The 12,997-nt window shown below is 26.2% G+C and overlaps 4 protein-coding genes across 5 annotated transcripts in view; 1 reads left to right on the forward strand and 3 right to left on the reverse strand.

Annotated features, from left to right (window-relative positions):
* The window catches only part of SppL (signal peptide peptidase-like protein), a 38,557-nt gene extending 38,159 nt beyond the window's left edge, over positions 1-398 (reverse strand). Inside the window, exon 1 of one of the 2 annotated variants that reach the window (XR_013004975.1) lies at positions 2-374. The gene's annotated coding sequence lies outside the window, so the exon portion shown is untranslated. Of the gene's footprint in view, position 1 lies in introns of both variants that reach the window. The other variant, XM_076399350.1, reaches the window with a different exon arrangement.
* A 396-nt stretch (positions 399-794) lies between these two features.
* LOC143193263 (endoplasmic reticulum-Golgi intermediate compartment protein 3) lies at positions 795-2,794 on the reverse strand. Its single transcript, XM_076399349.1, has 6 exons — positions 2,286-2,794; positions 2,027-2,232; positions 1,846-1,971; positions 1,496-1,686; positions 1,302-1,436; positions 795-1,249 (listed from the first exon to the last, which is right to left on the reverse strand). Exons 1-6 carry the CDS (start codon positions 2,577-2,579, stop codon positions 1,047-1,049), a joined length of 1,155 nt encoding a protein of 384 aa, XP_076255464.1. The 5' UTR covers positions 2,580-2,794; the 3' UTR covers positions 795-1,046.
* Positions 2,795-3,153: 359 nt separating this feature from the next.
* Arpc4 (Actin-related protein 2/3 complex, subunit 4) lies at positions 3,154-4,312 on the forward strand. Its single transcript, XM_076399355.1, has 2 exons — positions 3,154-3,440; positions 3,515-4,312. Exons 1-2 carry the CDS (start codon positions 3,261-3,263, stop codon positions 3,839-3,841), a joined length of 507 nt encoding a protein of 168 aa, XP_076255470.1. The 5' UTR covers positions 3,154-3,260; the 3' UTR covers positions 3,842-4,312.
* Positions 4,298-12,930, reverse strand: Golgin245 (golgin subfamily A member Golgin-245). Its single transcript, XM_076399351.1, has 16 exons — positions 12,700-12,930; positions 12,478-12,641; positions 12,226-12,420; positions 11,756-12,168; positions 11,274-11,705; positions 10,430-10,895; positions 10,246-10,361; positions 9,777-10,059; positions 9,393-9,728; positions 8,974-9,234; positions 8,622-8,922; positions 7,692-8,197; positions 7,430-7,639; positions 7,019-7,376; positions 5,476-5,888; positions 4,298-5,253 (listed from the first exon to the last, which is right to left on the reverse strand). The coding sequence occupies exons 1-16, from the start codon at positions 12,839-12,841 to the stop codon at positions 5,230-5,232; spliced, it is 4,620 nt and encodes a 1,539-aa protein (XP_076255466.1). The 5' UTR covers positions 12,842-12,930; the 3' UTR covers positions 4,298-5,229.
* Between the last annotated feature and the right edge of the window lie 67 nt (positions 12,931-12,997).

Raw genomic sequence — 12,997 nt, forward strand, 5'->3', positions numbered from 1 at the left:
CCTGCTAAAAGTACAAGGGCCTAGTTCAAAAACTAAACTATATCTACACTTAAACATCACTCGGTTTTCTAATAATCCATGTTACTCGAGACCGTATCTTATAATCGCATTAGCACTCAACACTTGTTTTTCAGCGCCATGTTGATTTTTCAATCCGAAAAAAAGTGATCGTTGGCGCAACTTTCTAATTTTGCTCGAATTGTTTACGTAAGAATTGGACGCCTTCCTCCTTTAACCAAGGAATTAACTCAACTGTTGCCTTAGACTATCAAGTCTATGAGGGATCGGTTAGGTGTAAAAATTATAAGGATATGTTTGTAAACAAAGATAATATTCAGTAGAACCAGTTGTTTAGCTTATGCCTAGACACCCCTAATGTTAGGCAACCAGCAAAATTCGCCTTTAGAAGTACACGTATAGACAACTTTATATATACTATAACTCGGTTAAAACATAAATAATTAATATTAAATAAGATAAAAGTAACATATTTTATGATTAATTAGTGATAGCATCTAAAAAATGTTCCATTGTAACACAGAGTAGTACAGTACTGTTTTATAGCCATTATTCTTAAGGCAAAAACAAAAATTGTTTTTTGTATTTTCAACAATTCATCGAAATTGTTAGTGTTGAGCAACGGGCCAAAAATTAATGCAATAAATGTTTACCAAAATTATGTGTATATTCAAAAGTATATAAACTTAAAATGAACTAAATTATCCTACTGAGTACATCACTTCAAAAATCTTTAATGAAGAATTCTATACAAGGGTCTAAAATTATAAACACAATAATATTTAATATTTTTAATTTTAAAATTGATACAAATTAGGCATACATTTAATAAGATGTATATTATAATAAAATAGATTTTGTAGTGTGTAGTTTCTATATTTCCCCTATCATACATATTTTTTCTGTTTATGTACATTTTGCATATATATTTGCCACCATAGATTTTAAAAAATGAAATTAAAAATAGTCACAAATCACATATATAGACAAGACAGAATACTTTTTTCGATTTTCAAAGAAAATTTTGGTCAGTGTAATTTCCCCAACTCCATTTTCTTCTGAATGATTTTTATTGAATGGTAAAGAAATGTATCCAATAATCCAGCTACTGTGTATACTCCACCAATAATTGCACATAGATTTGTTAAAAAATGACCTAAAGATCTCTCTTGTTCAGTATATTTAACCATTAATGGAGATAATTCATACTGAAAAAAAATGCCTGGCATCCCTAGAAAATATTTAATAATAAATTTATTACAGTATATAATAAATTTAATTACCTGACTCTCCAGCTAATAAAGAAACTGTTTTCTGGTGCTTTGTCACTGAATATTGATTGCTATAAATAATGGTACCATCTGATTTAATGTAAGATGTAGGTACAATCTTAATATAATATTGAAACATTGTTGCACCTGCATCACAAACAAGAGTAGTATTACACCAATATATTTATATTACTTTAAAAATATACCTTCTTCAGCTATACCATCCACATCTTTTAATGAATTATGAGATCCAGTTTTAATATCACCACCAAAAGTAACACAATTAATTTTATGGGTCATATTAAATTCTGTTGATGAGAATGGTTGAACATCATGAACATGCAGATGGTTCATGCTAAAACTCTTTCCAGGTGCAACATGAAAACTTCCACTCACCCTAATATAAAAATTGTATTAATTATATAAAATAAGTTAGTAATTATTAAAATATTATATAATGCTCATAATATTTAAAAATGTATTATACCACTTTTAAATTATGATGCAGTTAATTTTAAAATATACATAGAGTTAGTACACATATTTAAAAAATTACCTATTAACAAGTAAAGTTCCATAGATTTGGCAACCTTCCGTAAATGCTAATTTCAATTTTTCACTGAATTTTTCCTTTTTACATTGTTCAATATCTTCAATACTATCTAAAGCCCAACGTTTCTGTCTACAAATATCTCCACATCATATCTATAATTAACAAAATAATATTATATGTATACCTATAAGCTTCTCTAACTTCTTCACAAGTATTGCAACAACCATCTTTTGCACCATAACAGCTACCACAATAATCAGTTTGATTTGCAGCTGCTTCATTGGCTGTTTCATTAGTACTTTTAATATTTACAGTAATATTTACTTTTTCTGCTGGTGCTATCGGAGCACCAGTTAAATCTAATCTTCTTTTTGAAATATCATCAACAATCTGGTAAAATATAGACGCTATAAAATTAAAAAAGAGAAAATTCGAAAACATACCTGTAAATGCTGTTCTCCGGATGAATCCATAGCATCAATAGCTAAAAAGTCACAGGAAACCTTAGGAATAATTAAATCTAATGTTATTTCTATGTTTGGGCTCCTAGAAGTATCAACAAATAATTCTTCAGTTATATTTGGTGTTAAATAACTAATAAATTCCATCCAAAATAAAATACTTATTATGATCATAGAGATTATTGTAATAGTTCCACCCCCAAAAGTTTGAATTCTAACATCTTCCAGTGTTTTTGGGTAGGCATCAAATTGGCGTAATTTTTTTAAATATTCCATATTTGTTATTAAATATTTGATTAATTATTTCGATTTTAAATTTGGGAGTATATCATAATCATAATAATAATAACTTAAAGTTTAGAGTATGACATAAATAGTTGCTTTATTTACAACACAATACATGAATTATTCAAGTTAATATAAAATATTAATAACTAACATCAATTCAACCTTAACCATAGAAAAAAAAATTAACCACATCGACTGTTAGTGATGTCGAAAATATATCGATATAGGGTTAAATTGATATTTTTCCTTCATTTTTTTAGCGAGATATCGATATTTTTATCTAAGAAATATCGATAGTTGTAAATGAGAGTATCGAACTTTTAGTGACGAAGTAAATATTGATATTAAAATGCTTTTTATTTGCAAATATATATTAATATATTTTTTAAAATATATTGTAATCTATATATCGATTTTTTTATATGCGATAATATTCTCCACGACCGACATCACTAATCCCTATGTACTGCTGGTAAACAAAACTTTGGCGTTTTATTATTATTTTACTTATTCACTATTCTGTAGGAAAGCTCATAAAGTGGGAAAAGAAGATTTTAAAAAGAAGAGGGTATATTTGGCAACTTCACAAACAAAACAACAGACGGGTGGCGGAAAGGTGTGTCTGAAAAAAACAATTTTGTTTTTAAAAAAGCGAAAAAGTTGTATATTATGTCCGCCACTTTAAAGCCATATTTAACAGCTGTACGCCATACACTTACTGCTGCTATGTGCCTAGATAACTTTAGTTCACAAGTAGTAGAAAGACATAACAAGCCTGAAGTTGAGGTTAGAAGTTCAAGAGAATTATTACTCACTCCTGTTATCATTTCTAGAAATGAAAAAGAAAAGGTATACAATATCTTAATTGGAACCACTAGTAAAAATAGTAATAGTTGTATTATATGAATCTGTATTTATTTTAGGTTCTTATAGAGACATCAGTAAATTCAGTCCGTATTAGTATTGCAGTAAAACAAGCTGATGAAATTGAAAAAATCCTCTGCAAAAAATTCATGAGATTCATGATGATGAGAGCTGAAAATTTTATAGTTCTGAGACGAAAACCCATTGAAGGTTATGATATAAGTTTTTTGATAACAAACTTCCATACAGAACAAATGTATAAACATAAGCTTGTTGATTTTGTGATACACTTTATGGAAGAAATTGATAAAGAAATTTCAGAAATGAAACTAGCTGTCAATGCAAGAGCTAGAATTGTATCTGAGGAGTTTTTAAAAAGGTTTTGAATCCATATAAAGCTTATTTATTAGTGGTATATAACCACTCATGTCTAAAATATTTCCTGTGAATATATATTGAATATACTTTTAGATAATATTTTTAATAAAACTTGAAAATATTCACTATATTCATTAGTTAATATATTGTCTAAATTAAAACATTTCAACTAGCAATATATAAATATATATATATAAGATTAAACTGGAATAAAATGTTAAATGTACATATAATTAATATAAGCATACTAAATATTGATACTTTCTAAGTATTTTTATTGTGATCATATTTAACTTTTAGCATATATATCCAAATGGTCAACAATGATTTATACCAAATAGTGACATCTAGAAGTTATATACATATTTTTTAACACATTATGTATTATGTTCTTTTTTGTTAATTTTTATATTGAGTATTAGTATAATTATATAGTTGCTTTTTAAATAAAATAATAGTGAAATTAAATTTTTATAAAATCTTGTTTTATTTGTAACAAAGTACAGAGAGACTGTTTAACACAGTAAAAAATAATAAAATATGTACATATTAAAATTACTTTCCCAATAAATACAAATATATTCACATGTGATTGACAAAGTATACAAAAAATAAAATACTCTTCAAAGTGGGAATGTAAAAGTCACAATTCTCGAATTTAATATTATCAATATTGACTTATGGAATATAACATCTTTTTTACATTATAGTATACTTTTTTTAAAATATTCTAATAATTAGAAATAAAACATTTCAGTAATACATTTTACACTAGAGATAATGAACAAAATATATTTCAAAAAATAAAATAGGCTCCCACTCAGTGTAATAAAAGTAAAAAAATAAAAACAATGTGTGTACAATCAATTTCAGGTTAACTTTACAATAAAAAGCTTATTTAATCTAATATCAAATATAACAACAGATCAATACTAAATATGTATTTTTAAATAATAGTATTATTTTTTATATTATGGTTAATCCATTAAATATTCCTTTATGACCTGTTGTTATTACTCATAGCACTAAATATTTATTAAAACAAATAATCACTACATTAGTAATATATTTGTAATAAATTTAAGTTTTTAGTATATACAAAATACCAAAACCCATATTAGTAAAAGTATTTACATATAGTATATTTCATATTTGAAATATACATATATATATATATATATATATATATATATATATATATATATATATATATATATATATATATATCAGGGTTAATTAATTAATGTGAAAAATATATCATTAAATGTAAAAATACTTTATTCTTTTGAACAGACGTAACGGTCACTTTTGTCTTTTCGTTTGCAAAATAAATATTAATTAGATGAGGTGTTATATGGCAGGGTACAAGTGTAGTCTTACACTAATTCTGTAGCTGCTAGAGAAGACCTAACTGGCCAAGCTAAAACAAAATGTAACATTACATTCTCATTCCAACTATGTAAAGACTCTGATTGCATAAAAGCAGTTGATATTGATAAAGCAAACACTTATGTTTAATTCCTATAGATCAACTTTATACTTTTGGCATTCCATCTAACTACAATTACAATGCCCTTTCAATAATTCAAATTTAATTATCACACTATCCTATTAATTTTACTTAATTTAATAACATTCTTACCAATGTTTGTTTCTGTTGTTCCTTCTGCAACACAGCTTCAGTTTGATTAGAGTCAAATTTACAAACAGCAGCAATAACTCTTGCTAATACCAAACTCTCCTTGCCTAACATATAATTATACAAGACATTTCTTAAATATTCAATTTCTGTTGAACTGGACAATTCAGCACAGTGATTTAATGTAACCAACGTCTCATCTAGTTTTCTATTTAACTTTTCATTTTTATTTTTCATTTTTTGTAATTCATTTTCATAAAATTCTATTGAACTTTGATTTGTTACATCAAGTGATTTGTACTGCACTAGTTTATCGTTCAAATTGTTAATTTCTCTTTGTAATACTTCAGTATCTGCGCCACTTCCATGTGGTATGGCATTTAGTACTGTTTCTTGTTTAATTAAATTTAGATTGTCTAAAAGTAAATATTAATTTTAACCAAGTAGACTTAACAAACATATTTTCTATATATTATTAAAATCATTTAGCATTAAAAAGTATAATAAAATAAAATTCTATAAAAGATGATTTTTACAGGGCGGACCATATGTTTTTAAGTGTCTGTTATTGATATTGCCATTGACAACATGCATAACATTTCAAACAACTCAGGCTGCAGGAAATTGTTTTCTTCTTGAACAAGTTTGGAAAATATTTTAAACAGTATTTCAAAATAAAGAAGAGTGCTGCAGAAATTATATGGAAGCTGTATACTTGTGGATAACAACATCTATCTGCATATTCATTCGAAGTGCACAGCCGAAAGAATTCTTCTGCTGTTGAATGTATACGTATACATATTAAACCAAAAATATCGATTATTATCAATTACAACTGAATTAGTTGCTTTTATGTGAAGACAATAATGCATAAGACCGATTGTTTGTTTATTTAACCATAATTTTGATTATAGGTTCTCGGTATGAATTAGTTGAAAAATAGTGGAAAAATTACTTTCTTGGGTGACACTAATTCTCATACAAAACATTCGACAACTATCGAATTTGAGTTCAAGAGTACTGATAAAAGTCGAGTGCGCTTCAGAAACATGCTGAACGATTTTCTAAATCTGAGTTATTAAATTGTTTAGACTTGGACAATATGGGTTGTAACAGTATGTCGTCACATGCCAGCTGCAAGGCAGCGTATTTCTTTGGAAAGGTTTACTCAGCGCATGGTTATAATTGAACAATATTTTATACGGAATTTTCAAAGGGGATATGTTAACAGCGAGTGTTACTCCAACAACCCATGAACAATTAATATATTTTTAAAAAATGCCCTTTCAGCTAGTCATAAATAGTCAAGCAATGTACAACAAAGTTTTTACTGTCAAACTAACCATTGCGGCCATTTAACTGTAACTGCCATAAATAACCCTCAATAATAATTTAAAAAACATTTCCAGGTGCTGTTTCAAAGTCTTATAACCCAATAGATGGTCTATGTTAATAATATTTAACAATTTTATACTATGTTGTTATGTACTGCATTTCATAACAAAATTATGTTATTTGAATGATTTTTTTAATAAACTTTACTTACCTAATCTACTGTTAGAGCTGTTAAAATTAAGAGGAGAAATTTTTAATTCCTGTACTTCATCTTGCAATAGTTGTTTCTCATTTAATAATTCATTATAATGACTCTTTAATTCTTCTAATTGATCATTTAAGTCCTTTTTCACTTTACTAAAATTATCACACTGTTCTTGTAATTTTTCATACTCCAATTTTATATTTCTATTTTCTATGAATAAATTATCACATTTTTCTTTAAGTTCATAAAATTCTTTTTTAATTGTGCTTAAATCTGAATTAACATTAATATCTGTTGTTTGATTTAAAGTTTCATAGTCTGCTTGCAATTTACTTAATTTATCAGTCAGTTCGGTAATATATTTCTATAAATAAATATATTATCATATTTTATTAATTTGTATGATGTATCAGTTACCTGTAATGCCACATTATCTTGTTCTAATTTAAATTGGTTTTCTTTTCTCTCATTCTCTAAAAACTCGCTATTAGCTTTATATTCTTCACACTGTACTGTTAACTTTTCATTATCTTCAATAATATTCCTATTATCTGATGAAAGCTGATTTACTCTAAGTTCCAACTCTGATATTTCCTGATTTAATTTATCATGTTTTACTTGTAGTAACTATAACATTACTTAGTTAAATTACAAGTAATTCATTAATAATTAACATTACCTCATTTTGCATTTTAGTTTGGTTTAATTCCTCTATTTGCTTCAATAAACTTTGTAAATATTCATGATCTTTATACATTTCATCCAATTTTTGCTTTACTTTTTTGTTATCTGTTAAAAGATTATCTCTCTCTTGCGTGAGCATGCTAAATTGTTGCTCAATAATACTCAGTTCCCTGTTTTTAAAATCGAACTCTTCTATTTTCTTCTCCAGCTCTTTTTCCAATGAATTTTTTGCATTTATTATTTCATTAAATTTATCATCTTTTGCTTCCAAAGTGCGTGAAGACTCATATTTCTCTTTGTTATATGTTTTTTGAAGCATATCTAATTCTTTTTTAATCTCTGCATTTTCATCCTGTTGTTTTTGTAATTGTAATTTCACTGACTGCAATTTTTCACTGACTGTAACTTCTTTTCGATCAATTATTGAAGATAAAGTATCATTTTCTTTTTGTAAACCGGTTATGATTTCGTCCTGTTCTTTCATCTTAACTGAGTGTTGTTCTGAAAAAAGTTAACCAAGAAACGAAAATGCTATAATATATTTAAAATATGACGGTTTTCAATACGAGCGGGTCGATGCCAGTAGCCTGTGTTATGTTATGTGAGTCTATAATAAACAGTTGAATATTATTCAAAGGTTAATATCAATTTCATGGCTAGACAAACACAGACACCTGAATTTTATTTAATTACACCTTACATTAGATATGCTTAGTACAATTTTAATTTAAAAAATTAATTTATTACTATTGTTTTGTTGCGCTTGTATCAAGACACAAACAAAGCGAGTGCAGGATCAGTATGTATTTCTCAAAGGACATTTAAATGATATATTTTTTAAACTATACTTGTTTTATTCCGGTTCAACATCGACCCTTATTGAAAAACCTGATTTAACTGAAAGATGTAACAATAATAATCTCACCTTGGATCTTTTCATAATCGCTACGTAATTTATGCAATTGTTTTGTCAGTAATACATTTTCTTCAGTTAATTTTTCAATTTTATTTTCAAAATTAGACTTTTTCGCGGGAGTGTCTTCAAAGGTCTTTCTTTCTCTTTCAAATGAAGCTAAAAGTCTTTGCTTTTCTTCTTCAAGTGCTTGAAGTTTCATCTCTAATAAATTACATTCTGTTTCCTCAATTTGTAATGCTTCAATTTTTTCTTGATGTATTCTCAATGATTCTTTTAACTGAGACACATCTTCTTCTAATATTAACTTTACCTACAAGTTATATGTAAAATAAATGACAGAAACATAATTAGTATGTAATACCTTTTGTAATACCACAATATCAACATCCTTTTTCTTTAAATATTCTTTAAATTCAGCAAGTTTTTCTGTTAAATGCTTATTGCTTTCCTCTAAAGTCTTTATATGTTCCTCTTTGAGTTTGAGGTCCTTGTGTTCCACCAAAATCTTATTAAACATTTCTCTCTCCATTTCAAATCCTTGAAGAATGTCTTGCTTCTCTTTTTCTAGTTGATCTAGTTTGACTTTTAATAAGTTACATTCCGATGTGTCTAACTCCACAACCTAATAATAATAATGAACCAATCATTGTATATAAAAAGTTGTTATTTAAATAAGTTAATATTAGTGTATTTGATATCATTAATATTTTATTTTTTGAGCATTTATCTACATTATTTTAAATAGGGTATGTATGTTACTAACTTTAGAAAAATAATTACCTGTTCCCTTTCCTCCATCAATCTAACTTTTTGTATTATTTCATCATAGCTATGTTTTAATTCAACATTCTCTTTTGCTAATGAAACATTATCATTCATTATTTCTTCTTTATGAAGATCAAACTCGATATTTTTCTGGTGAAATGTTTGGTTAAAAACATCCCTCTCTTTTTCAAAGGATTCTATTAAATTTTCTTTTTCATTTTCCAATTGTTGCACCTTAATCTGAAGAAGATTACATTCTGTTTTATCTATTTCGATAGTTTCTTCCTGTTCTCTTAATATTTTAATACATTCATTAAGTTTAAATATTTCTTGTTCAGCATCCAGTTTAGTCTAAAAAAAGTAATCATAAAATAAGTCTTTATATTAAAATCAACCAACCTTATGTAATTTCACAATTTCAGCTTCCTTGGACTTCAAATAACCTTTTAATCTCAATACTTTCTCCTGAAGTTTATAGTTTCCAATTTCTAACTCTTCAATTTTAATATCTTTGACTTTAAGTTCTTTATTTTCTTGAAGCATTTGATTGAACATTTTCCTTTCTTGTTCAAAGCTTTCAAGAAGTTGTGATTTTTCTTGTTCCAATGTTTGTACTTTTATTTCCAACAAATTATTTTCTGTTGGTTCCATTTCTAACAGTTCTTGTTTTTCTTCTACTAACCTGTTGAAAAAAAAAAAAATATGTTTATATATATATATTTATATATATATATATTTATATATATATATATATTTATATATATATATATATTTATATATATATATATATATTTATATACATGTTTATATATATATTTATATATATAATTATATTTTAACTGTAATTGTTATATAAACAATTCAGTACCTCACTTTTTCCATTAGAGTGCAATTGGCACTCTCTAGCTTTAAAATTTCTTTTGCTAATTTTATGTTGTTCTCCTCCTTTTCATTACATAATTTTTGTATACGTTCAATTTCTTCCTACAACAATGCAACATCGATCTCAAAGTGGTATATTACATTAAAAATTATAATTTGATAAATTATACCTCAAACTTCTTTGCATATTCCTGAGATATTTCATATTTATTGGTAACATCAGTCGCCTGTCTTTCTAAATTGTCCACAATTTTTCTTAAATTATTACTCTCTTCTATTAATTCTAAATGATTCTTCTCTAAATCAGCAAAATTATTTTCTTTCAGTAACAATTTTTCTCTTAGACATTCTAGTTCATTTGTAATGATTTCAATGTTATTTTCTTTATCTATTAATTTCATGTGAACTTCTTTTATTGTATCATTATTTAAAGATATTTCAGCAATTTTTTTTGCAAATTCTTTTTTTAATAGACTTTCTTGTTGTTTAAACTCTTTCTGTAATTTGCTTGAAATATGGTTTTCAAGCTGAAATAAACCCTTTTTGGCATTTTCTCTTATCATTTCTACTTCTGCTTCATATTCAATTTTATTGTGTTCAATTGTCTGAAGTAAGTTAATTTTGTCTTCATTCAACCTAAAATATATAATAATAGTGCTTCAAATGTAGTGTTTTTTTTTCATACAAAAAATAAACTAGAATTGCAATCTTTTAATGAATTTTAGATTGAATATACATTCAAAGAGACTACAAGGAAACACATATTGCAAAACAGAATAACTCAATAATATTAGTAATTAAATTATATTAATAAATAAAATTAAAAACATTAAAGAAATATAAGGTATTTTTTACTGCAATATGACTAAGTATATCTTAATGTCCCATTTTAACTATTTGAAATACTCTTATAGCAAATATATAATATAAATAAAATTTATAATATTAAACATATAAATATAAATTAAATTTGCATAAAAAACTTTGAGTTTAATAAAAACATGTTTAACTAACTTCTTTAAATTTTCCTGGACATTATTTAAACCCTGTTTTAAATTACTAATATAGTCCTGTAAATTATTGTTTTCTACTGTAATTTTATTCAAGTTATTTTGAATGTCTTTGTTTTCCTCCAGCCGTTTACTCAAACTTATATTTTGTTCTGTTAATTCTTTAATGTCCATCCTATATTTTTCTACTTTAAGCAATTCATTTTCAAGCCCATTGCATTTTTGCATTAATGTTTCAACTTTTTCAATAAGCTTATTGTTTTGTATTTGCAAGTTCTCTAGTTTTGTAGATTTTCCGTCTTTATCTTGTATATTTACATTAACTTTTAAAATATCAATCTCTTTCTTCAAATGATTAATTTCAGAATCTTTACTTAAGAGCTCATTATGCAATTCCATTTTATTTTCAGCTAATTTTATGTTGTTTTCCTTTTCTCTGTAACAAAAATTATATGTAGAGTTGAAAAATTAAGGAATAAAGTTTACCTATCTGAAAAGCTTATAATGTCATTCTCTAAAGAACTAATTTTGTTTTTATACTCCTGCTCTTTACTTTGGAATACTATTGTATTAGCCTTATACTCATGAATTTTACTGTTAAGATCTTCTATTTCAGTTCTTGCATCATTCAAATATTTAGTTAATTGTTCTAATTTTTCAGGGTCTGTCTGATTTATATCTATATTTGCTTTTTCTAACTCCATTAATGTTTCTGAGCTATTTTTTCCTTGTAATAAATTAATTTTGGTCTGCAAAGATTGTATTTTCATTTGTTTTTCATCAAGTTCATCACGTAATGCACTTTCTAAATGGGCCTTTGCTTTTTGTTCAAGTACACATTGTTCTTTAAGTTCTGTAACTCTTCTAATTGCTTTATCTTGTGTATCAACTAATACAGACTAAAACATATAATTAATTATCAAGTTATTAATGAATATTTTGATTACAATTGTTACCTTCATTTTTGAAATTTCTCTTTCTAATTCTTTATAATGACGTGCCAAATCTGTGTATCTACCCCTATATTTATGGTAATGCATTTGTGATTTCTTGTATGCCGAATATAACTGCTCTTTTGAAACACGTCCAACATTTGATGAGGATTGTGATACATTATCTTCAATTTCACTAGCAGACACATCTAAGTCAGACTATGAACATTTTCCTGAATGAAGATTATTTGAAGCCCACTGTATATAAAAACTTACCTGCAGATGGTATATATTACTACTTTCGTATCTTGGTAAAAATGATATATCACTAGCTAGTGATGATACAGAACTACGTCGCATTTTGTCTTCTGCAGAAGGAGAAACCAGAGTTACACTTGAAAATCCTTGATCAACAGTGCTTGCACTTGAGATGTTTGCATCTACAGCGAAATAGAAAAAAATCATCACACCAAATTAATTTTAATAAAACATATTTACCATCTTCACCTATTGAAAAGAAATTATCATCAGTAGAATTGCTACCTTGCAATTTCTCACTAACACTTTGAGTTAATTGCTGAAATCTTTGTGGGCTGATTTTGACTTCTTCGGTAATTTTTTCTTTTAACTTCTTGAACATTTTTGTACTATGGAATATATTTTCGATAAATAAACATTACACTCCCAAATATATGCTTTAACCTAAATTTGACGTGTCACATGTCATTATCGTAAAGTAACATGTCATGAAAGGAGTAGATCAAATGAATATTTCAGTTAATCTTTTAAATTAAAA

Source organism: Rhynchophorus ferrugineus, unplaced genomic scaffold (genome assembly GCF_030347505.1).
Source record: "Rhynchophorus ferrugineus isolate W39M unplaced genomic scaffold, kcgeb_rfMv2 rfM3, whole genome shotgun sequence".
Classification (NCBI taxonomy): domain Eukaryota; kingdom Metazoa; phylum Arthropoda; class Insecta; order Coleoptera; family Curculionidae; genus Rhynchophorus; species Rhynchophorus ferrugineus.

Excerpts from the sequence above, each read along its gene's own strand:
- Arpc4 (XM_076399355.1), top strand. The coding sequence starts at position 3,261 with ATGTCCGCCACTTTAAAGCCATATTTAACAGCTGTACGCCATACACTT. Across the intron at positions 3,441-3,514 it reads CTAGAAATGAAAAAGAAAAG|GTTCTTATAGAGACATCAGT; the intron begins GTATACAATATC and ends TATTTATTTTAG.
- Golgin245 (XM_076399351.1), bottom strand. The coding sequence starts at position 12,841 with ATGTTCAAGAAGTTAAAAGAAAAAATTACCGAAGAAGTCAAAATCAGC. Across the intron at positions 12,421-12,477 it reads GTAATATATACCATCTGCAG|TCTGACTTAGATGTGTCTGC; the intron begins GTAAGTTTTTAT and ends AAATGTTCATAG. Across the intron at positions 10,060-10,245 it reads ACTCTAATGGAAAAAGTGAG|GTTAGTAGAAGAAAAACAAG; the intron begins GTACTGAATTGT and ends TTTTTTCAACAG.
- LOC143193263 (XM_076399349.1), bottom strand. The coding sequence starts at position 2,579 with ATGGAATATTTAAAAAAATTACGCCAATTTGATGCCTACCCAAAAACA. Across the intron at positions 1,972-2,026 it reads GAAGTTAGAGAAGCTTATAG|ACAGAAACGTTGGGCTTTAG; the intron begins GTATACATATAA and ends AGATATTTGTAG. Across the intron at positions 1,437-1,495 it reads GGATGGTATAGCTGAAGAAG|GTGCAACAATGTTTCAATAT; the intron begins GTATATTTTTAA and ends TTTGTGATGCAG.